Source organism: Opisthocomus hoazin, chromosome 10 (assembly GCF_030867145.1).
Source record: "Opisthocomus hoazin isolate bOpiHoa1 chromosome 10, bOpiHoa1.hap1, whole genome shotgun sequence".
NCBI classification, from domain to species: domain Eukaryota; kingdom Metazoa; phylum Chordata; class Aves; order Opisthocomiformes; family Opisthocomidae; genus Opisthocomus; species Opisthocomus hoazin.
The window spans coordinates 14,774,139-14,799,158 of NC_134423.1; the positions used below are offsets into that span (position 1 = coordinate 14,774,139).

Genomic DNA, 25,020 nt, shown 5'->3' on the forward strand with positions numbered 1-25,020 from the left:
CTTAGTCAAGATGTGTGAATTCCTATAGCTAGTGCTTATATGTTTTACCAACTGAGTGTAAGTTTTAAAAATATAGGTCAGCTATGTTGTTTAGGCAATCACCTATCTTTTCATTGATACAATGTATTATATTCTTAATATTTGCATATGAAGATAAACATTTATAATATAGTCTGTATTTTAACATACGTCACATGTTTGTTTATTAGAAAACCAGACACTAGGGAGCAGAAGACTTTTTTTCTAGAGACACAATTTGTTCTTATGCTAATTCTTCACGTATGATCACTGTGAACTTTGAAAAGGGGCTATAAAATACTGCTGTGGATTTAAGGTGTTGTTTTTCACCAGGGTAAATTACTGCATAAACTTGTTTCCAGGAATAATTTCACTTTTAAACTTCTGATATTTTCTTTGCATCTGTATCTAAACCTCATCCGTATTAGGTCCTATTACAGGAGTAAGCAAATTCCTACACATGTGTAAATCATTTATGTAATTTTCCAAGTGCAAATTATAGACAGAAAGGGAAAAGGTTCAATACAAATTTTTGTCATATAGAAATTGTTTCAATATTGCAATGAGGACCATCTGATTCTATTGCCCAGTGAGAATAACCCCTAAAAGGGTTTCCTAAAAACAGCTTATTCAGTAGTGTCAAAAAACAGGCCACAGGATTGCAAGAAAACTGCCCATTTTTTAAGTCTGTTTTCCTATCACTGCAGAAGGTTGTATTGTACTTTATATGTACTTAGGTAGCTCTACTTTAAATAATTTAGTATTTTTGCCCCAGCTTGTAAGGAAAGATTGTTCCCAGCACTTCTGTCACTGGAAGCTGTGTCTTTATTTCCGGACTGTATTTACTGGTGGCTTGCTATGTTTATGAAGAGCAGTCTCAATCCAGTTCTCAACCTTGTTTCTTTGTCTCTGCAATCCAGGCTCTTTTAGTGACTTGTCGTAAGATAAAACACTTAATTTCTAATGATCTGTAGCCTTTCACTTCACCTGTTTCAGTCTGAGGTGATCTCTCTGAAACAAATTATTGAACTTGCTCACAGTATTCCAGAAAAGGCTTTGCCAACATCTGTCTTTTGTTTTTACCTTCTAGTTTCACTTTTAATACTGGAAAGCAGAAATGTTTGTATGAGTAATTGTTTCTGATTTTTCCATCTATATCTTGGATGCAGACCTGACTATATCTGCACAGAAATAAAAAAATATATATGTAAACATAAAGTCCACAGCTATTCAGGGGAACACTAAAACAAAGCGTGATTGAAGCGTTACTCTGAATATGAAAAGCTCACTGAATTGAGGTCGTATTATGTTGAATAATGTTGAAGTTAGCCCAAATAAATGGTAGGGAGAGGTTTCATGTTGAGAATAAGGTAGTCTTCCTGTAGACAAACTACAGTATTGACAAGATTGTGTGTGTCTTCATTGGTGCAAAAACAGTAGAAATTCAGTGTCATTCCTTTCAGCTACTCTTGGCAGAGAATTATCTTTCTATATTTCAAATTGGTACTGTATCTTAATATTTAATCACCTTTTACCTGGGCAACAAATGCTTTGAACAATTAACTACTCTTGCATATGCATGGTATTCCTACTAGTCAAGCTGAAAAGCTGAGGCCCTACATTAACTACCAGTTCCCTTTAATCTGATGTTCCCCTCCTAAACAAATCTTCTCTAATGGATTTGATAGTTTAATTACACTTTTTCCCTTAATATTTTTTTATCTTGTATATGAACATTTGGCAAAGCGTTATCTAATGGGGAGCAGAGCAGCTTTAGAAATGTAATAACCAAATAAAAACACTCTATCTTACTAAAAAATTAAAGTCTCTGTGAAACTGTAAGTAAATACATTTTGCATGGAGAAAATAATGAGAAATTGCACATCCTGAGCTCAAAATATTTAAATGTTTCACTAAGAACAAATGGTCTTATTTGGTGCATTTGTTCAATTTCATGATATTGTCAAGATTGTAGAACCATGACATTCTCTGTCAAATATGGCATGTCAGAAAGAATTACTTTTAAAGTGTGGAGCTGTGCACAAACAGGGTCTTTCTGCCTTCACAACCAAAAATGCAAGCAGCGTGAGCATTCAACACAAGAGCGTTCTGCACTCAGCCTGTATATTGCCAAACGAGCTGAGAGGAATCAGTAGTGTTAGTAGGCATTTAACCTTGTCACACTGCAGCAAAATTTTAAAATAAAAGTGTGTCTGGGAACTGGGTTAATGCAATTGGTGAGTGTCTCTCCACTGGCTTCCTAGAGCACCGAGACTGGGCATGTTATTGATGGTGCTTATTTCATCCTTTCTTCAAAAATTATGAAAGTAAAAGATCTCAGGTGCAATTTAATCATTATGTCTTCCTGAGGGTTTGTCCACTGTGCACTGTTTTCTTTCTGTCCTCACTTCTGTTTTGTTGGCTATTGGTATTCTGAGGGCATGGGATTTGTTTTAACATACCTGCTTTTCCTTCAGTAGTTAGCCCTATGCATATCTTTCCGCCTGTTTGGAAAAAAATACCTTCATATTGTTTAACTGGATGAAGCTATTTGATTTTAGGAGTGAATCTTAGATTCAGATGAAGAACGTTCACTTCTAAGTATGACTCGTTTTTAAGACAGAAGTACTTAAGTAGAAAATATCAAATATAACTGAGATTGTATTAAATTGATGTGAAGTCCTATTAACATTTAGAAGCAATCAGTATCTCTCCTTTAAATACATTTTAAATGCTTTTTCTTACAATATACAGCAAATTATCCACTTTCACTGCCTCTGGTATTTGCATTGTATAAAGAAGAAATTATTTAGGGAAGAAATGTGTCTAGAAGTTGAGTGGAGTGAAAACCAAGGTCTTCGTTCTGTTTTGAGGGTCAAGATGTTTCCATTTACATTCAGTTCTGATGCCATGAAAAGCTGGAGATGAAGACTCAATAGTCGGAAGGCTATTAAGCAGATATTCTTTATTACGGCGCCGGGCACATGGGGGATCTCTCCTCCAAACGTGCACGCCAAACACGGTATCATTTCAGGTTAAATACAATCACAACTTACATATTCATTGTATTTCCCAGAAATGCTTAGCATATTCATGACTTTTCTGATAACTACTTAGCATATGTTAATGTCTTTCACGCATATCTGTTAGCATCCCCGAGTGGTCATCGGGGGTCTTCAGATGAAGGCTTCTACTCTTCCTCACAGTGTCCGCTGGTTGACCTTTTTTCTGCGCAAACTCAGTTCTAAGATCACGTATACCATGTCCTTCCAGATTGTTTTGCTCCGGTCTTGTTGCCCTCTTGGTGCTTCTTTATCTCTGTAGTTTGGTACATCTGCCCTCCCAAGGCTGAGATGTCCAAACAAATAACATTATTTAGAAGTCTCTCTGTCTTAGAACTTTCCTCCCCCCCCCGCCCCCAGCAGCAAGTCAAGTTTGTCGAACTAGCCTTATTTAGGAGCCTCTTTATCTTAGAGCTTTCCTGTCTTCTCAAAACAGCAAGGATCTACTTTAGCTTAATTACAATCACTCTAGAAAGTGGAAATTTTACATTTACGGGTATCAGTTCAAAGTGCCCTTTGTGTATCATGTCTGACACATTTGAGAGGAAAACTGTAAGTATATATGTGTGTCTATATTGTTAACCACAAGAGAAGTGATGCTTATTGACAGGTGGGTGGATGATTGTGTTAGATCTTCTCCAAGTGTGTATATTTAAAGTGTATATATTGTCCAAGTGTGTATATCTAAAGTATATTTAAAGTGTAAATTGTGTTAATGCTTTGACTACCCATCTGGACCAAAGGTGGTGGTGGTGGTTTTGTGGGTAAGGAGAGACCATACTCATCTGGTGAGAACGGTAAGCCTGGTAGCCGTCTGGCTTGTGAGTCACTGCCTCCTTCTTTACAATTTATTTTCTTTTTTGCTTGGTAGATTTTACTATTCCATCTGGGTGGGTTTTAACATCTCATAGTAGTTTTCTGGCAAATACTTTTTTTAAAGCCTCTTTTTGTTGAGTTTTGGTTTGTTTTCCCGCCCCAGGGGGGGATGACAACTCGCCCTGGGGAAAAAATTAGTACTAGTTCAAATGTATAAAGGGAGGATCCTACCAACTCTCTCCTTGCCACCTGCGATAATTGTGACTACTAAACAGGGTAGGGAGGTGATGTTTGCTGCATGAAAAAAGAAAAATAGCTAGTACTAACAGTTAGTAAAATAGTGCAAATACTGCTATAGTAGGAAACGTAGTAATGAGTTCTGGAGAGAGCTGGGGGGGTAGTTCTTTTGGGGCATTTTGAGGGGTTTTTTGGTTGTTTGGTTTTTTGCAAGAGCTGTTAATATTTGTGGGTTTGGTAGCACCACATTCAGTTTATGATGTCTCAGGGACTTTGTGAGGCCTTACCAGTATATGAGGAATGATTTTCCACAGCAGGTTGCTCCTCAGTTGCCTGAGTAGCAGAGATTTTAGCTGTCTCTTACAACATTGGATGTGCTTAATTCAGTACTATTGAAACCTGGAGTCTGCATGGAAATTGTGCAGGAATCCAGCTCCAGTCAGCACAATCCTGTAGATATTTTGTCTCATTTTTAAGTAATCCAACACAGTGAATCAGTGTTACTTCAGGTAATCAGTGGTGGGGTTTCTTCTGTTTTCTTTTGTTTTTAACATCCACTAACATGCTTCATCGTTGATTCTTCTATCTTTTCATACATATCTGTCTGAATAAGCACTGTTAATCTATATTGTGCTGTTAATTTAGGTCTGATGAGCAACAGGAAGAATTAAGTAGCACGGATATTTTTGGACAAATGTTCTAAGCACAGTTGCAAGGCCCAGAGCCTAGAGAATTATCTAGCACAGTGCACAGGTATAGAGGGAGCGTTCAACTAGAAGATATTTTCCTCACACTGTCATGGATTTGGAAGGTCTGGATTGGATGTGCTTTCTTGGCACCCAAAAAAGGCAGGTGTGTTCTGCCTGCACAGCTATTTATCATTGTATAATGGAACCTGGATAGTATTTAATTCTAAATTATTGTTTTTCAGTAAAACAACAGCTAGCCTTATCTCTGGTGCTGTTGCACGTCAGCTGTGTTTTCATCAGCTGTCGAGGTACTAGGCAGAGAACTTTCTGCACTACTGGACAGAACCTCTTTTGTAGAAAAGATCTTCATAGGCAGCTTATCCTAGGTTATCCTTTGCTGGGAGGACTTAAGAATGAAATGCATCTGTTGACATGGTTACTGTATGGGTTCTGGTGATAATGTAATCAAGAGGCAGTTCTGAGGTGATGGATGAGGTCATAAATGCAGAAAGAGATTGGTCTTTTCTTCTGCTTTTAAGAGTATCAAATAGTGTTGAAAATACTGAGATAATGCTGATACTGAGACAACTCATGAATTGACTTCTTCAGACTAATATGCACTTCAGTTTTCCAAATTTATGAGCAGTCTAGCCCACACACATAGTGACTGAACTTGAGGGTGCAGCTGGTGCATTTTAAATTAGCAGTCATTATAGTACTGAGTCATTTTGATTGTTATCTGAAATTCACTAATGCTTTGTCATCAGCAGCGCTGAGTCTAGTTGGAGGCCTGTAACTAGTGGTGTCCCGCAGGGGTCAGTACTTCACCCAGTATTGTTCAACTTCTTCATCAATGACCTGGATGAAGAGTTAGAATGTACCCTCAGCAAGTTTGCTGATGAGACAAAACTGGGATGAGTGCTGCCATTCAACGAGACCTCGACAGGATGGAGAGTTGGGCACAGAGGAACCTGATGCAGGGAAGTGCAGGGTCCTGCACCTGGGGAGGAACAACCGCATGCACCAGTACAGGCTTGGGGTGGACCTGCTGGAGAGCAGCTCTGTGGAGAGGGACCTGGGTGTCCTGGTGGACGACAGGTTGACCATGAGCAGCAGTGTGCCCTGGCTGCCAAGAAGGCCAATGGGCTCCTGGGGTGCATTAAGAGGACTGTGGCCAGCAGGTCGAGGGAGGTTCTCCTCCCCCTCTCCTCTGCCCTAATGAGGCCCCATCTGGAGTACTCTGTCCAGTTCTGGGCTCCCCAATTCAAGAAAGATGAGGAGCTACTGGAGAGAGTCCAGTGGAGGGCTATGAGGATGAGGAGGGGACTGGAGCATCTCTCCTACGAGGAAAGATTGAGGGAGCTGGGCTGGTTTAACCTGAAGAAGAGATGGCTGAGAGGGACCTTATAAATGCTTATAAATGCTTATAAATATCTGCAGGGTGGGTGTCAGGAGGATGGGGCCAGACTCTTTTCAGTGGTGCCCAGTGACAGGACAAGGGTCAATGGGCACAAATTGAAGCATAGGAAGTTCCGTCTGAACATGAGGAAGAACTTCTTCACTCTGAGGGTGACGGAGCCATGGAACAGGCTGCCCAGGGAGGTTGTGGAGTCTCCTTCTCTGGAGATATTCAAGACCCGCCTGGACAAGCTCCTGTGCAGCCTCCTGTAGGTGACCCTGCTTTGGCAAGGTGATTGGACTAGATGATCCACAGAGGTCCCTTCCAACCCCTACCGTTCTGTGATTCTGTGATTCTTTTGCTCCTGTCACTCCATTCACAGGCACACACAGACTGGGGCTCTGCACTTGCCTTGACAACTAAAAGTTCAAACACAGCAACATTCTGTGATTCTGTGATTTGTATTATTCACCTGCGGCAGGTTCTTTTAGATTGACCCATGTTTCCATCCTACTGGTTAAGTTTTGTTTCATTCTTTCTCCTAGTCACTAAAGAAATTAATTGTATTAAGTTTCTTGTGATCTTTTTGTATGGATATTAGTGCTGTTTACAGTGTATCTATGTATCTATTTTTTTAAAATAAAAGTAGCACTATTGTCCTGCATTTGCATTGAAATAGATTCAATTGCAACAAAGCTTAGATGGCACATCTAGCCATAAGCCACTAAGGCATTTCCCCTGAAGCATCTGCATTCCTTTTTAACTAGCCTCCTCAATATTGCCACTTTCCTTCTGTTACTGCACCTTCATTATGTTACATTTTAGAAGCATTTCCCTTGTCCAGGGGTGATCCAGATGTGCAGTTTGTGGCCTTCACTGGACTTGCTCCAGCATGTCCATGTCTTTCTTATGTTGGGGAGCCAGAAATGATGGTCTTAACACTCCAGATAAGTCTTACCAGGGCTGAATAGAGGGGAAAGGATCACCTCCCCTACTATCCTAATGCAGGCCCAACATAATGATACAGTTATATCAATAGTATAAAAGCATAAATGTAGAAGAGGTATAAAACATACAGTGATACAGCGTTGGGGCCAGAAGACTGTGAAGTGGGTGGGATTAGCAACAGCTAATCTGCTTTGATGCTGAAAAGCATGTAATTGCATAAGCATATCCCATACACTTTCAATTGGTTGGAGTAAGTTGGGTTTTGCAGGTAGTCCTTATGGACCCCATCCTCCTGGAGCAGAAGATAAATGATGTTTGTATTCTGCCTGGGATACATACTTGCAGAAAGAGGCAATTTCTAAGAAAGCAAAGGCATTCCATGTTCAAGGTTAAATGTAACCAGGTAATTGCACACAGAGTAGGAAAGGACTGTGTTTCATTTGGGGAACGATGAAATAACTGGTTTCCAATTTCTTTCACAGTGTATTTTTCTGTAGCTGTGGTAGAAGGAGCCAACCAGTATCATCTGCTACCAGTAGGAAGTCTCCATGCTAGTCCTTGTCCTTGGCACATCGTAAAGTTGCAACTGAGCCTGTGAGGAGGAATCCACAGGAAAAATCTAATTCGTGTTCAAAGGTAAACTTTGACCAATTATGAATAACAAGCATGAAAGTAAAACATACGCTTTTGCTTATGTTGTGTATCATTTAACATCATCCTGTTTTCTTTGCGCTATTTCTGAAGTAGGGCGGGCAGGATAGAAATACAGAGATATCTGTAGTGTAACTGTGTTTTGAATGCTAGCTGTTTTAATAGCTTGTCTAGCACCAACTATTCTTGAAGTGCCTGCTTTAATTTTTATTTGATATTTATAGAGACCATTGCCTAGAAGGATGGATTTCAGTTTTTCAGGAGCAAAAAAGTAGGTACAAAATGCAGTAGGGTAGATATATTTTTGTTAGCCACTGATTTGGCAATAAAAACTCCCATGCCAGACATTGTGTCACATTTCACTTGAGACGAAACATGATCTGCTTCTTGAGAGGTGATTGCGCCCCCAAGAGAGCACCCTGATAAGATTGCCCCCCCCCCGAGACTGCTTAAAAACACAGTAAAAAGTGTACAGTAGATACAATATTGGTCATCAATAAATGACTATACAACAAAATAAAAGAAAATAATAAAACAAATAATAAAAACCTTACAAATCTTCTTTCTCCTGTTCCTTTTGTAATCAACCTCCTAATTTCCTGTGAAGCAGGACTGTTTTTAGAGAGGTGCCACCTGCTGTAGGTTGTTGTAGAGCCAGCTGGAACCAACTGCATTCAGCACGGAGGACCACCAAAACCTCTTCACAGAGGCCACCTCTTCAACCCCCACTACCAGAACCTGGCCACTGACACCCAGTGCACTGACATATTCGTGTGATGCTGGTTTTCTCACAGTAAGCCACTGTCACTTTGCCTCAGAACAGGCAAATCCTTCCAGGAAGGAAACCTGACATCCTCCACTTGTGCGAAAAAATGTTGGTGCTTTTCTCTTATAGTTAAGCTGATATTACATAATAACTGCTTTAAAGTCCTGCATAGGTGGTTGGGTTGGGTGGGATTTTTTCAGGGGTGCATGGAGAATTAGGTATGAAAACAGTTAAGACCTTTGTATACGCTGGTGGTATTAATTAGTACTCTAACTGCATCTCTCAGAAGAAGAACAGGGATGAAATCCTGCTAGACCCTTCCTGCCTGCCTCTCCCAGCTGGGCTTCAGTCAATCCAAATGTTTATATTGTGTATTTGTTGCATGTGTTTGTGATATGGTTTGTGGAGTTAGCTTCTCCGCTGAAAATTCAACTATAGAAATACTGCAATAGAGGAAGCTAGAAATATACACGATACCCTGGATCGTCTGTAGCTGTGGCTCTAAAACCCTAGAGACTGACCTCGAGTCTTTCTGAGTGCTTTCTACCATAGGCTTCAGTTGAGGCAAAGGGCTTCTGTTTGATCTGTTCAAAGGCTTGTCAGTGCTCAGGAACCCAGCTGAAGTATTTACTTGTCACTTGATACAGAGGACTCACAGTCTGACTTTAACCTCGACTATGCATTCTCCAGAAACCACAATGCATAGGAAAGCTTATGTTTCTTATTTGTTAACTGATGAGAATATGGCTGTTACATTATTGATCACATCCATTGGGACATAATGTCTATCTTGCTGTTTCATTCCCCAAAACTGGATCTCTTGTGCAGGTTCTTTGACCTTGCTTTGTTTCATGCAAAAACAAGCTTTCGAAGGATTTGGATTATTCTTTTCCCTTTCTCAAACACTTCCTTCACTGTGTCACCCTATGCAATGATGATGTCAGTGTACTGTGAGCATTTGGGGGCTTTACCCTTTTCATGTACAATCTGTATCTCTCCTTGGAAATGGTAGTGCTGTGCTTCCATCCCCGCGGCAGTTAATTCCAGGTGTATTGGACACCCCTCCATGTGAAAAGAAACTGTGGTCTGCAGTTTGCTGCCAAAGGAATCAAGAAAAACACATAGGTAGTGTCAGTTGTAGCGCACCACTTGATAACTTTGACTCCAGTTCGTATCAGAGATCTAGCATGACCAGTACAGCAGCATACAATGGTGGCCTGACTGTTCAGGCTGCAGTAGTCCACTGTTAGCTTCTACCCACCATCAGACTTTCATGTTGGCCATATGGGACTATTAGAGGGTGAGCGAGTCTTGCTGATCACTCCTTGTCTCTCTGATTGATTAATCTGCTCATGTATGGGAACCAGGAATTCTCAGTTGGTGCAAGATTGTCACCCATGTACCTTTGTGGTAGCAGTCAAAGTCTGCTGTTCTTCAGCATGCATCCCACAACAGAAGGATCCTGTGAGAGGCTGGACAAGGTAGACAACACAAGTAGACACAGGCCTACAGGTTTGGGGAGGAAGGAATTTTCTCTTCGAACTGTCAGAGCTGGCAGGCCAGTCTGTCCATGGCTGGTACCTTGTTGTCTGTCCAGTCCATTATCGCCAGGGTGCTGGCATGTGGTATCAGTGTTTTCTATACAAACTTCTGCCACATGGACCACTTGCACTGGATTTCGTCCAGGTCTTTGGAGGACTGGTTGTTGTCCAGGTTGCTGTAAATCACCTCCACCACCACTCATTCCCTCAGATAGTGGATACTTTCTTCAGTGGTTGTCCACTTGCCTTAGTATCTTGCACATATTCCTTGAGGTGATACCTTGCCTTCACATTCAGCCAAAGCTGCCTCCAGAGGATGTGGATTTTTGCCCCTTTTCCAGTCCCTTTGCCTATTCCCCGGTCCTTAGTAAGGGATCCCAACTTCTGGGCTTCCTTACCCTCTGATTTCTCACCATGGGCCTCAGTATCGCAGTGGCAGAGCAACCAGATGACTATTTGCTTGCCTGGCTGACAGCTATAATCTTTCCGCATAATGTGAGCATTCTGGTTACACAGGGAAGTTTGAGAAACTGAAGGGCCATTGCAACAAGGCAGGAAACATCTACCCCAGAGGAGAAGGAGGAGGTGCCATTCTTAATTCCACTACAAAGTTGCTCCTGGAGGAGAAGAGAAAGGTGTAATTGTAAATTGACTCTATGAGATGATTCCTAGAGCATTGGGATGGCAGAAATACATGGGCTAAACACCAAATTAGACTCAAGGTTAGTGCATTCGTAATAGCTTTCACAGGCAAAGAAAAACAAAGCTATAAACAACACGGGAAAAGCTGAAAGTGGCCATTAACAAATCCTGGAGTTTGATGTACAAAGCCATGGAGTTTGTTGACCTCAGCCAGCAACTAAGCACCTACCAGCTGCTCACTCACTCTCCTCACCCCCCAGTGGGATAGGAGAGAGAACTGGAACAGCAAAAGCAAGGGAAAAACCCTCATGGATCAAGATAAAGACAGTTTCATTAAAGTGAAAGAAAGAGGGGGGAAAAAAGCGAGTGGCATAAAGACAATTGCTCACTGCCTCTGACAAGCGCTGATGCCCAGCCAGTCTCTGAGCAATGACTACTTTGGAAAGACTCTGCTACAGTTTTACTGCTGAGCGTGATGTTATATGGTCTGCAATATCCCTTCTGTCAGCTTGGGTCAGCAGTTCTGGCTGTGTCCCCTCCCAGCCTACTGGCTGGGGGGGGGCAGAGTGGGAAACGGAGAAGGCCTGGAACCTGTGTAAGCACTACTTAGCAATGAATGAAATATTGGTGTGTTATCAATGCTGGTTTAGCCACAATTCTAGAAAATGAATGAAGAAAATTAACTCCATCTCAGCCAGACCCAGTACAGTGGAGAAACCATAAATTACGGAAGTGGTATGACAAGGCAAATAAAAAAACAAATACTAAGCTCTGTTGTGTATATATTAGTAAGGCAGGCAGAAGAGCTATAGACTATCCAAACATTTAAATACTTAATAAACTTCGGTGTATGAGCAGTGACAATGATACGATGTTGTGCTTTGAATGAACAGTGCCTCTGTTCAGCTGGATTGGAGTCTTCAAGTTGCAGAATTATTTACAAGAAAGAGAAAACTTTCTAGTGTGAGTGATCAGCAGCTTCTAGGCTAAGACAGTTATGGATGACAAATGATGTTTATTTTAATATGCTGGAAATTGAATGGTTTAGCATTTTTAACAGTCTTGTTTGGGGAACAGAGGAAAAAAGTGGTTTACAGCGGTTTGGAGTATATTCTAAAATCCTGTTTCTTTCTCTCCTTGGCAGATGGATACCTTCTAGCCATCCAGCAAGTCCTACTGCTGCTGCATGTCGGGCAGCATCTCTGAATGATCACATGACTCTTGATATGGATGCAGTCCTGTCAGACTTTGTTCGGTCCACAGGGGCAGAACCAGGTCTGGCAAGAGACTTACTGGAAGGTAAGCTTTCAGGACACAAGTTTGCTGTTGACTTTTTTCCTGTTCACTAAGACATGTTCATTCAAGTTTATTTACTTTTCCTAATAAACTGATTATGGATGAAGGTATTATTTCCATTATTTTTTTTTTTTAAACTTCTCCGTTACTGAAAAAGTTGGCATCCATATCTCTCAACTGTTGCTGGTCTTTACTACTGTTTTTCTTTAAATTAAATCAGTTCCAATTTCTTTGAATTGGTGCATAATAAGTCATCAAATGTCAAAAGAAGCTCAAAAAAAACCTCAGTAGTCTTTCATTACGCAGATTAATTGCATCCATGTAGTCAAGTCCAAGGGAGGTTGGTACCTGTTGTTTTGGCCATGATTGCGAATTCCTGAGAAATCGTGGAGTGGGACAATTGTTTATCAGTCCCCTTGTGGAAATAAAGACAGCATGAACCTCTACAATTCTGCTGGAGAACCTGAAACTATTACATAATTTTCCCTTTGTGACCTGACCTCTTGAGTGCTGCGTATGCCACTTATATGGTTTTTGTAACTTCAGTTTTATGCTATGCATTCAGTAAATGCATTTCCTGAGTTTAGGTCTGATTGTTCTAGGAAGCTTTTGGCATTGTTCTCGTTTGCTAATGTCAGTCCCTTAATTTTCAAAAAGTGAACAGATCATAAATTTCCAAATTTAAAGCACTGAAAGCAAGTGAGTCTAAAATGAGCCCATTTTCAAACTTTTTCAGATAATTTTTTCACTGTAAAACTAACCTATCAATTCCTGTGCAAAAGAACTGAAAGAAGTGTAATGTGAGTATTACCTGTAACAGAAAAACTGGAGATGTTTCAGACATGAGAACTAGGTGAACATAGCAGAAGGTGGGGAGAGCCGAATGAAGTTTTAGTATTGCTTTTTGCATTCCTTTTAGTTTGATGGGATGAAAATGTGCTAATTTAGGGCTATCTAGATGCTACAAGATTTCCGTTAATTACCCAGAGATTTGGATTTCAGTCCTCACTTAATTTTGAGGATAGTGGGGAAAAACCCAAGCAAACACACAAAAAGATTTTACTTAAAACTAGGCTAAAATAAAAGCCTGCACTCAAGTGGTTAATATTGACAGCGTAATGTCACAATAAATGTGATTCAGGTGAAAGAAACAGCAGTCTCAGCAAAATAGTTTGAAAAGCAGCCCATGCTGGTAGATATGTGTATTGCTGCTTTGTGCAGGATTAAATTAGGACATGTATTAGATTAGTGCCACAGGAAAACATGAAATCAGCTGCAAGACTCTGCAGATGTCATCTTTGCATATGAATGCTTTGCCTTGACCCAAAGACACCTTGAAGTTAGTGGAAAGACTTCTTCGCCTCACTAAGCTTTGGGAAAACTCCTAAGCATAAATGGATAGGTCTGCATGGTAGAGAACAGATTTCTCTTCAGCTGTGTTTGATCTCCAACTTCCCCAATATCCTGGAATGAGGAGGGCATGTCCCTCTTCCTTCTGAGAAGTCTAGGCTGGCACCTTGAACATCCCATGTACAGAATAGCAGTAATGCTTGAGTTGTTAAGTATAACCTATGTAAAATGTGGCCTAAGGCAGACAAAAACGGTTTAGTCTTTAAAACAAGTTATGCTGTATTTGATTTACAGTGCCAGGGCTGTAGGTGTGTATGATCTTGGAGATTACTGATAAATCAGAAAACAGCTTCGCTTACAGGAAGCAGCCGGTGTGCAGGCAATGACCACTTGAATATAGGGGGAAGGCACAGATGAAATATTTTTAAATGTCAAAGTATAGACAGCCATCAGGAACTGGAGGATTTGTGAAATTCACTGGCAATAATAATAATGAAATAATAATAAAAATTAATAAAAACCTAAAAAGAATCCAAACTGCATTAAAAATATTTACCTGAAACCATGTCCTTTTCCTTGTATAAATGGTTTCATTTATTTATATAAATGATCTAGTATTTCACCATTATATAAAAGTAATTGCTGTCTATTTCCAGATTTATATAGTGCTTAATCGAGGTATACGTAGTTCACCATTAATTCAGAAATCAGGAGATTGGCTTTCCAGTCATGAAATGTATGTGGTAAAGGAGACTGACCCTATGGAAGGTGACAGAGATGCAGTAGATGAATGTCTCCTCAAAGAATAGTGAATATAAGCAGAATTCAAAGAAAAGCATGTAATTAATGGAGAGAGAGAGAGAAATTTACAGTACTGTCATGTGATTGAGTGTACAAAGCTAACTCCCCAAAAATAGTCTCTTATTCTCCTCTCACTCAGTTCCTTTTTTAGTTCTCTTGTGGAAGGCTTGGCAGTGGGAAGAGGAAGCTGAGCTGCTACCAATGTCTCGTTACACAAAGATCAAAACTGTCATTTCCAGCTATCTGTTCAGCTTTGAGTGACTTTGCATTCTAGCAGAAAATGAGGCAAATATTAACAAAATGTCCTTACTACATGATTTTCCTTTGACAACGTGGACCAAAACTAAGGCTTGTTTTAAAACCTGTGGTCTAATTTTATCCTAGTTTTGCATGTAAGTTTTTCGTAAGGAATAAAACTGGTCTTGAGTTCCTCTTTTTGTCTTACGCCTTTTAATATTTGTTAATCTACATCTTGCCAAGTAGGAAGAAGTGATTGCATTTAAACTGAACTTGCGGATTGCTTTATTAGCAGTTGGTTTTTAAGAACAGACTTACATGGGAAAGAAGCTGATGGTAGACTTTGTCTTAACAGATTGTCAAGTTTGGGGTATCTTTTTATATATATATATGTGTGTGTGTATATATATAAATTAATCATTGTGCACTGGCCTACTGGCACAAAATGAGGATTGTTTTACGTTGGTGAAAACTAACTAAGTAACAATCAATAATCATGAAAGACAGAAGCTGCTTATCATTCCTCCAAATGCCTTTCTAGCATAGTCACCTAAAGCTCCTAGGTTTAATAAACAGCTCGTATCAAGTAAAAGAGCTCGTAGAATTATCAATGCTAGCAATAACTGAAGAAGTAGAAGAGCTTTTGCAGTTGAAGCTGGAATTACTGTTTAGTTAGTTAGTTGATAACTCTGCCTTGTGCCTGAAAGCACGATTTTTAATATTTGGAGAGAGTCCTATGGAAGAAAAAAAAAAAGTCCTATGTGTTTGTGAGGGTAAAATGTCAGAACTCCTAGTTCAGAACGGTTAATTGTAACTTAACCAGCACATAGAACTATAAACATACGCTGCATTAAAAAGATAGAAGTATAGAACTTAGGTTCAGCCGAGACATTGAAATAATAATTTCTGCAAAGATTTAGACAAGATATTAGAATGATTGAACAATGTCACTAGCTGTATAAAGGTAATAATATTCCCTTCATGTTCGAAATAAAATTCAACATTTCATATTGGCAATTACGAATCCTCTCAACCAACAGCATCTCACAAAACATCATCCTCCCACATACACAAGTATGCTGGGAGAATTCCTGTCAATGACAAAATACATTAACCATGCTCAGCTTTTAATTCCTGTTGTGGCAAATGTGAACATTTCCATTTCACAGATGCACAGCGTATCAGAAACACAGAAATTAACTTTAAACCTAGATAGGACAGAGTTGATCAGAAAAGGAAGAATTTCAAAGGCTTTCCTCTGTTTTGAGTGAAATAAATCAGTTCACAACCTTCAGGCCTTTTTGAATTCTCCTGTACAATTGAATACCCATGTAACCTCAGGAACAAAAGTTGTTCTTATGCTGCAGTTAGCCATAAGTTTGTCTATCTTAGGCACATCCTTGTTCATGAGGAGCTCTTAACATATAATTCTTGGGGACATGATTATTTCAAATGATTTAATCTAAGTGTAAAACTACACAGAAGCGTAGCAAGAGATCATAATAAATGTATTAGTCTGGAGCACTCCTTTCTGTGTTGGCTTCAAAGTGAACTTACAGGTCCATTTCATAAGATCACATCTTGAGATTCAGTGCCTTAGGTTGGTTATTCTTCCTTACCTGAAAGTTAGCTTATTGCCCTCTCTGTTTATGTTGTCCCATAATGGCTGTATTCTATTGGGTCAAATTATGACTAAAAAGTCAAGGTGATAACCCTGGTGCTAGATTTATGCTATGAAACATTGTGAGGACTTGTCTTGTTCAGAACCTAACTGTAAAACTCGAGTGTTTCTCATTTCTCTCCACCTTGCAGCCAACACTTTCGGCTAAGAACTTTTTCCTGTGTTCTTGGAAGGAAGACATCATTATGTAGAGATTCATATTGTTTTACTTTTTAACATGCAAAACTGTTCAAAATTAAGAAGAAAGATGGCACAGAAGAGCATAGATGGAATAAGAGCCCTGGATTTTGTTTTTGGAAGTATGTTCTACAGCCTGCTGTAGAATATACTGGATTTGTGTCTGGTCATTTGTAAATATCTCAGAATGTAGATAACAGGTGGTTTTCACTCTCGTAAGGGGAAGGACTATGTGAATCAAGCGTTCCTGCTGAAAATTCCCGTGCCTGTTTAATTGATTTGTTACTGATCCACAGTATAGTCTCCTGTAAAATGCTGATTCCATTAAAGGGTCTAAAAGGGGAGATGACATGCTCCCACCTAACAGCTGATCCTTTGTATTTGTGGGACAGCTTCTATGCCAAGAACACCTTTCTGTGCACTGGCATGGAGTATTTGAGGCATGTTCTCTGCAGTAGAATTGAAGGAGTCATAATAATTGGGATGGTATTGAAAACAAAAGTTTCGTCTGCCAGCAAGACTTATCCTGTTCTGTAGGCAGGGATGCTTTGTTGAATTCTAAATTTTTTTTTTTTTTTTTTTTTATAAGGAGGGTTTTTTTTTTTTTTCCTGTGGAAACTTTGCATTAACTTTAGCAATGGTGGGATTGTAATTTTTTTCCAATTTGCTAGTAAAAAATACAGACAATGGAAATATTTAAGAAATGGTGGCAAAAACCTTGGAAGTTACATTGCTGCTACTGGTCCTTCAGTAGTCTCTCTCCTGTTTTTAAAAAAAATTTTTCTAAATAGTATTGCATTCAAGTGTGAGTTTCATTAACAATGAAAATGACATGAAATATAAAGTAGATGGGCAGATACTCTACGTGATTAGAATGGTTAAAAATTCCAAAAGGTGTGTCCATTTTAGTTTTACTGCCATCTCGCCAAAATACCCTTTTCTACTTTCTCATATTTGTCCCATTGAAAACTGACTCACTCTCTTCCTTTCAGCTTAGTTTCTTGTTCAGTTTCGTCATCTTTTTGTGCTTCTATAGACCTCACTTTTATTTTCTGAAATACAAAGTTATGTATGCTTGTTCAAGTTGCTTTCTCTGTGAACTGTGTAGTATTTTGGCTTCTTTTTTTCCTTTATTATTTTGTGAAAGTTTCACATTCTTACTGGGTATTTTTATTGCTGCTGCTTCGTTAGGTAAATGCACCAGCAGTTTGAGCTGTACACACAGGGTGCATTGTAATTTGTTTAATTCTGCCTAACCTTCCTGTTCTGCGTCCTTTTTCTTACACGTTTGTGGTCCTGTTTAGCTTTAGGCAGCATTTCCTGTCTCTTTCCTTTGCTGAAGTCCTGTGTATATGTTGTTGCTGAAAGTTTTCCTTCATTGTGGTCCTTACTATTTAGATCTTTCCTAGTTCCCCATCTCAGATTGTATCCTTTGTAGCATTTTGTTTATCATTAAATCAAGAATTTCTGGTGACCTTTCAAATGTTCTTTTTAACATATTGGAGTAGGCGAATATTGGAAAGCTTGGCAGGGGGGAGTTCTTTATAGTTGCGTGCTTGCTATTGCTACTAATTAATGATAAATGTCCTCTAGTTTTATTATACCTGTTTAAGAAAGTGAAAGACAAGGGATTTATTAACTGTTACAACCCCGCTACACTATGCTGCTTCAGCCAAAACAGTAAAAAGCAAAAATCCAGCAACTAATGCGAAGTTGCTTAGGTCTTGCTACATGGATATTATCTGCCTGAAAAACATAAAATCTAGTAGCGGTAAAACTAGCATAGGCTGCTTAATGGGTGCCTGGTGTTTGTTATTAGAGAGCACGCGTTATGATCTGACAAAGCATGTGCTTAACATTGAGCGAGCAAGGATTACTCATGCTGCAGAGCATTAAGAAGTCACTTTCTCCTCACAGCACAATCAAGGTGAAGACTTGACTAGAGAAAAACTAGGTTAAAAAAAAACATGGCCCCTTATTCTCCAGAAAAACAAGGGTTCAATGCAGCTGTCTAAGCACTGTGAAAGCTATTGTAAAACCTGAGGGGTGCTAACCATACTACCTTTATGAAGGCAGTGTGTATTTCTCATCTAAAAAATCACAGTATGTGATAGTCTTGAAGTAAATGGTTTAAAGCAAAAGTGCAAAGTTTCTAGTGCTCTTCACAGAATCACAGAATCACAGAATGGTAGGGATTGGAAGGGACCTCTGTGGGTCACCTAGTCCAACCCTCCTGCCGAAGCAGGGTCACCTACAGCAGGCTGCACAGGACCTTGTCCAGGCGGGTCTTGAATATCTCCAGAGAAGGAGACTCCACAACCTCCCTGGGCAGCCTGTTCCAGTGCTCCGTCACCCTCAGGGTGAAGAAGGTCTTCCTCATGTTCAGCTGGAACTTCCTATGCTTCAATTTGTGCCCATTGCCCCTTGAATTCTTCTTTCAGATTTCAGCTTTCAAGCTGACCAGCTTATTAAAATGTCGACTGAGTTTGGAAATATATCTATTAAAAGAAAGAAATCGGGACTTTGTCAGAGGGTCACTCTGAAACTGTTGGTAAGAGAGCTTCCAATAGAGAACACTATATAGTTGTATTGTTTGGTGGTTTTTTTTTCTTTTTTAATACTATGCAATATATTATTCTATTTAAAATTCAACAAAGTGGTGATATTTTAAAATAATACCTGGGCAAACAAACCCTTGGCTGTCTGATAGTACAGCATTTCTGATTCCACTCAGGAAAAAGTAATTGTGTAAATGTTTTACATATGTTATAGTGCTATACCGTGTGTGTACATAGTGCATGGATCCAATGTGGTGGATAATGCAGCGTACATGCAGCTTGGGGCAGGACCAGATACGCAAAAAACCATCTGCAGGAATATTTCTTGTCCTGTGAAGTTTGTTCTGGTTTGGTTTGATCTCTTCAATGGCACACATCCGATTTCCTTGCTGCAGAGTCTGAGGAAAATCACAGTGTGTTTTATTCTAAATTTCTGACTAAACTATTGGCTCAGTAGTTTCTCCATCTAATTTCCAGTCTTGTCCCTGGGCTGGTTTTCTTGCTAGTGTGCCTCAGGTTGAAAACAGTAGTAGTCAAGGCTAAATATAAAAACTTAGGTCTTGGTCTTTGGTTTCTTTTATAAATGTTTCTAAGGAGGGGATGGTGTCCACAGGTTGAGAAGGACAAGAAGACGAGGTTGAAGTGCTGGGAAAGGTGAAGGAATGAAGTGTCTTCTCTGATCACAGTGTGGTCTGTCCTAATGAGGTCACCTCAACCTTTCCCTCCCTCAGAAGCTAGATTTAATGGCAAACAGCTTTCCCCAGTGTTCACTAAAGGTGTGATGCCCGAAGAGCAGTGTGCCAAGGTGAGAGCGTGCTCTCTGTGGATCGTGCAGTAGTACTCTTGCATAGAGAATGCTCTTGAGCACTGCCTTCTTTTCACCTTCTTTCTAGCCTGGGATTTGGAGCACAGTGAACCTACCACAGAAAGTCCTGGCACTGGACACTTGGCTCTCATCCCCTGCCCCTTTCTTCTACTCTTGGCGCTTTTATGTCATCCCCGGTTGAGGCGCCCTAAGGAAAGCTAGAATTTTTGGATCCAGGACCAAGGCTTGGGAAAACCTTATGTCTCTCAGCTTAGTCTCAGAGCACCAGATCACTGGGAAACCCACTTCTGAACATTTCTTGGACTTTTCAAGTTGTCTAAAATAGGGCAAGTGGAAGCAGTCCTCGCTGATGGTCAGGAAAAATTTAATCATCTGAAATGTTTCTGAGGTGAGTCCTACTCTTTCTGTTCTTTCACATATTTTTCATTATTTTTACTAATCCAGTGTGAGGTGGGAAAGCAAAAATGGATATGTGGCTTCTTAAATTATATATTGTTTTATCTATATATTGTTTTATCTAAGTCTTTGTTTTCTCTTCAGGCTGCCAATGCCTCCCATTGTTATTCAAGCAACTATTATTTAGGACAGAAACTTCATGGTGTAACTGAGTTTATTTTTTAATTTCCCTTTCATGTAGATGTCTGCTGTCTCTGGCACTAAAATGTCAGTACCAGCCCTCAGTTAGAGTGCATCTTCCATTCCTTACTCAGCTGCACCGTTTTTTTGCTTTGTTGTTTTTCCTCCACACTATAAACATTTGGTTTTAAAGGAGAGATCTTTCAGTCCTGTTAAATTTTACACCTGCTGACTCACATAGCACATGCAGCTATTCTGGAAAGAATTGTTCAGTAAGAGTATTCTTTCTGTTGAGTTAGTGAATTAATTTGATCCCAGCATCCTGAGTATGATTCCCTACTGGTGTTTTCTAATCAGCTTTGTGCTGCTCCACCTTTTTGCTGACTGATGTTCTCTGACCATTAGAACTCGAAGCCTTTCATGTAAACGCACTGTGTCAGGGCTGCTTTGGAGCAGTTCAGTTGCTGCTAACTGGTATGGTGCTACCAGTGACTAGTCATCTGATGTGATTGTGTGTACTGAAATGACGTTGTTATGCCTGTGAAATACTTTTTAAAATACAAGAACATGTCATATAAACAAAGAAGTTAGCAGTTAGTAAACAGTAGGGTGCATCGGATAAGTAAACGTAAAAAAAAAATAGCGGACAGGCTGAAAATAGTCTTGTATTGTTTTTGCCCTTCAGATTGCAACAAAATGTCCTACTTAGTTTAGCTGATAAGACTATGCAAAATAGATTAATTACCTGTTACTTCTCCTTCGGCCTTGTGATGGGGGGCATGTCCAGTGCCTATGTCAGGTGTAACCTCTGTGGGATAAGATAGATTGTTCCTTTCTGTTGAGGGCCTGTGCAGAAGATGACAGTTAAAGAAAATAAAAAAGATGCGACACAGCAGCAACTTGTGTGAGGAGCAGGGTCTAGGAGATTTCAAAGAACGGAAAACAGACATACAAACAGAACTTAGATTATAGAAAGAGTAAGGCTTTTCCTAGGTCCCCAGAGAGACTGTATGCTGTCTGCTCCAAACCACAAGGCTGCTGAAGTTCACTGGACAAGTAGCAAGACTGGAAGGAGAGACCTACCCCATGAGGCACTGGGGGGGATGTGTTTGATTTCAATGTTATACGAATTTATTTTTGTCCTTTCTGGCCCAGCAGACCTCAGGCTTTTTTTGTCTTTCAAAACTTAGTTTGGAATATAGTAAGATACAGCTTTAGATATTCAAAAGCTATTGGTATGCAGTTTAAAGGAGGAGAGCTAGGCAGTGTTAGCTCTATTCATCTGCACAATCATAAGCCTGGCTAGTTCCTTGAGAAACTTCCAGCTGAAACTTTCTCACCTGCTGTGCCACAAAGTTAGAAATCCTTGTTCAGATCATCTGCTCTGAAATCTCTGCATTTAATAACGTTTCTGATTTGTTCCCAGCTTGTTCATTGCTTCTGCCGTCCATTTCTGTGGTCCAAATCATGTCACACCTTTTTTGGATCTGTTTACTATTTTTTATTTTACACTGCAGTACATGTTTGTACTTATTTGTATTTCTTCACACAGTGTCTTTCATAAATGCCTCTGTTATTTTTTATTCTTTTCCTTTCCCCTAATTCTCTTTGCTGCCTCCAGTTTTCTCTGTTTTTACCTAAGAATTTTCTTCTTTAATCCTCCCAAACTGATGAATTCTTGTCTTTTTTATGGGCAATGGGAAAAACAAAGTCTATTATTTGTATTTACTTGTGAAAATACAAAACAAATGGAGAGAATGCCCTTGCAAAGGGGGCAAGCTTACATGTTTCTAGTACAGAAAGTAGCTGACAACACTTATGCTAGTCGGTTAGGGTGGCTAATATTCAAAACCACTATTTCATGGAGATGGAAGGGTGCTTAACATGTTCTCTAATTTGGTTGAATTTTTTTCTTGCATTCCGATGCTCGTAGGCTCCAGCAAATTTGGGGAAAGTGAGTCCAGTAATCATTTCTTATGTTGGTTCTCTGAAGTTTAAGGCTTTGGTGCTAATTGGTGCTGTTGTTCAGGAGATAGGGACAACTCCAGTCAGATGGAGAGATTTGAAAATAAAATATTTCTACGTAAGATACATTTAGATACAGAAATTTTATTTTATGTATATTTTCTATATTACAGGTTCAGTTGTTACATTGTACCGTGGAACAATACTCAAGTCACTATGTAATCCAGATTTTAAATGCAATACACTGTGAGACTAGTGTATGAAGGCTGACTGTAATTTTTATGATAGAGATTTTATATAAGATGATTGCATTTGGCCTAAAACTAAGGACAGCAGAATTTCTGTTAGTCGACTGATTTCTCTGCTTTCCTATTACATACATCAAAACCCTGTCACAGAGCAGCCACAGCACATGCAGTGATTTTTATTAGATTTCAGAACTTAAACATGAAAATGTCTTGAGGATGTGACCTGCAAGGAATGCCCTGACACTAGAGAAATGCTGTTTGTGTTCCATTAATATGGGTCTGTTACTCAAGGATCTGTACTGAATAAACCCAGGTTGCTGCTGTGAGTTACGTAGCGCTGGACTTGTAGCATTGCCGATACTTGGATAAATCTGTTTTGTTTAAACCTACAGTTCCTAGAATTATATTTATTGTCACTTTCACTTCTTAAAAAAAGTTTTCTTTTATATATAGCCCTCACGGTTGAGAAGAAGATTTAAAAAACATATTGTAAGTGCCTCCTAAAAACAGGACCAAAGAAAAGCAGTCCCCACTCCAAACATTGATATGTAATCACATCAATCTTGGGAACACACTCATGATTCTTCGATGTTTGGGTTGGGCAACTTGATTCAGATGATATAGACAGCTAGAGCAGAGCCCTGACTGGATTACAGCCATTGGATCTACATGGGATTTTTAGGAAAAAAAAAAGTGCTGGCAAGAACTGAAGTGCTGCTTCTATGATCACATGACAGTTTTCTCTGAATATACATTTTGTCCTTCAGGCTTTCTAACAGAAGATTACAGCATAACATACGTAACAATTCTATGTCACTGATATGGTGGTTTGTACTGTGGAGTACTCAGGATATGTATGACATTCTTGCTTGATGATACTAATTCTCCTTTCACAATTTTGTTTAGTACTTCAAAACCTGAAATAGTTGAGCTCAACCCTCTAGGTAACAGCTGTTTGTGCTGATTTTTTTCTACTTCAGTTAGGTTTTTGTTCTTCACAGAAATGGCTGTAACAGTAAAAGACTTTCTTTTATCTGTATAAAACTGCTTTGTACTATTTTTAGCTTATTCTCCTTTGTGTGAGCAAATAAGTTATATTTAACTGCTACTCGGGTAATGTAGCTTCTCAAAGTAGAAAAAGTGACAACATTTTATGGTGTAATACATCCTGTATGAGTCAGGATCAGGTTACTTTTGAATTCCCACAAAAAGTGCTCATGGAATATTGTGAAAGTCTCATATGTGGGGTCTTTTTTCTTGCTATAATATTTGTAATTTTCCAATTTAAAATAAGTACTTGGAGAATGCTAGGATATCTATGTATTTTTAACTTGGCAGGATTGTTTCAAAAATAACATACAAACATCTCAACATTTTTTTCATTATTATTTTTTGAGAGTGGCAAGTACCATTTCACCACCTGTACTAAACAGACTTCTTTATCTCTGGATATTAGCCTACATTCTGTTATTGCTGGTCATAGCAATATGATGAAGTAGAAGCTTGGAAGCAAATCTTTTGGAGGATTCTGTGTTGGCAGGTTCCGTGAGCAGCTCACACAGACATGGAACCACACTGACTGAATCCTCTCACTGCATGTTTTGTTACAAAACACTGTCCTATATTATCTGCTTTCTAAAAGACTTTTAAGATCTCTGAAAGCACAAGTTCTTTCTGATGTACAAGATAAAAGCACCTAAAGTATTCTGAATTTGCATTCTAGCTGCTCTGCTAGATCAGATAAGAAGATAAGCAAGTTTCTCACACTTGTGCTATAACACTTACCAGCCGTGTCTTTCCATCATTCCTGCTAATTATTATTTACTATTAAGGCATCTGTATAGATGTGAATTATTACCTCCTCTCATTATTTTGTGTTAAACTCTGTGGGATTCATCTTAAATTGCCAGTTTCTGGAGTGATCAGAAGCTGGAGCATCAGAATCTCAGCAAGAGAAGTCCTAGCATTGATTGCCTTTTATGATAAAATGTCTGGATTTGTGGATGAGAGGAGAGCAGTGGATACCTTTTACCTCAACGTTACCAAGGCTTTTGACACTGTTTCCCACAGTATTGCTTTATTCAAGTTAGGATGTTACAGTCTGGATGGGTAGACAACTAGATGAGCAAATAAACTCTTTTGATGGTCAAGTTCATAGGGTAGTGGTTCATGGATAGCTTTCTGTCTGGAAGCTGGTAACAAATGCTGTACCTCAGGGGTCTATACCTGTTTAAAGTCTTTATCAGTGAGGTAACATCAAGTTTACAGATGACACCAACTGGAGGGTCTGTTTGGTGTCTTCAAGGGCAGAGCTGCCATTCAGGGGAACCTAGACAGAGCAAGGGAATTGACCAACAGGAACCTGATAAAATTTAACAAGGATGAACACAGAGTTTTGCACCTGGAAAGGAAGAACCCCTTGCAGTGATACAAGCTGGGGGTCAGCTTGGCAGAAAAAGACCTGGAGGTCTGCAAGCTGTACTGGAACCAGCTATGTGTCCTGACAGCTAGGAAAGCCAGCAGTATGCTGAGTTAC

At 39.5% G+C, this 25,020-nt stretch overlaps 1 protein-coding gene across 7 annotated transcripts in view; it reads left to right on the forward strand.

Moving 5' to 3' along the window:
- The window catches only part of OTUD7A (OTU deubiquitinase 7A), a 167,154-nt gene that overhangs the window by 89,420 nt on the left and 52,714 nt on the right, over nucleotides 1-25,020 (forward strand). For all 7 annotated transcript variants that reach the window (XM_075431846.1, XM_075431847.1, XM_075431848.1 and 4 more), the window contains 2 exons: nucleotides 7,652-7,805; nucleotides 11,914-12,068. In XM_075431846.1, coding sequence (XP_075287961.1) covers nucleotides 11,984-12,068 — 85 coding nt within the window. In that variant the 5' untranslated portion in view covers nucleotides 7,652-7,805; nucleotides 11,914-11,983. The remainder of the gene's footprint in view (nucleotides 1-7,651; nucleotides 7,806-11,913; nucleotides 12,069-25,020) is intronic.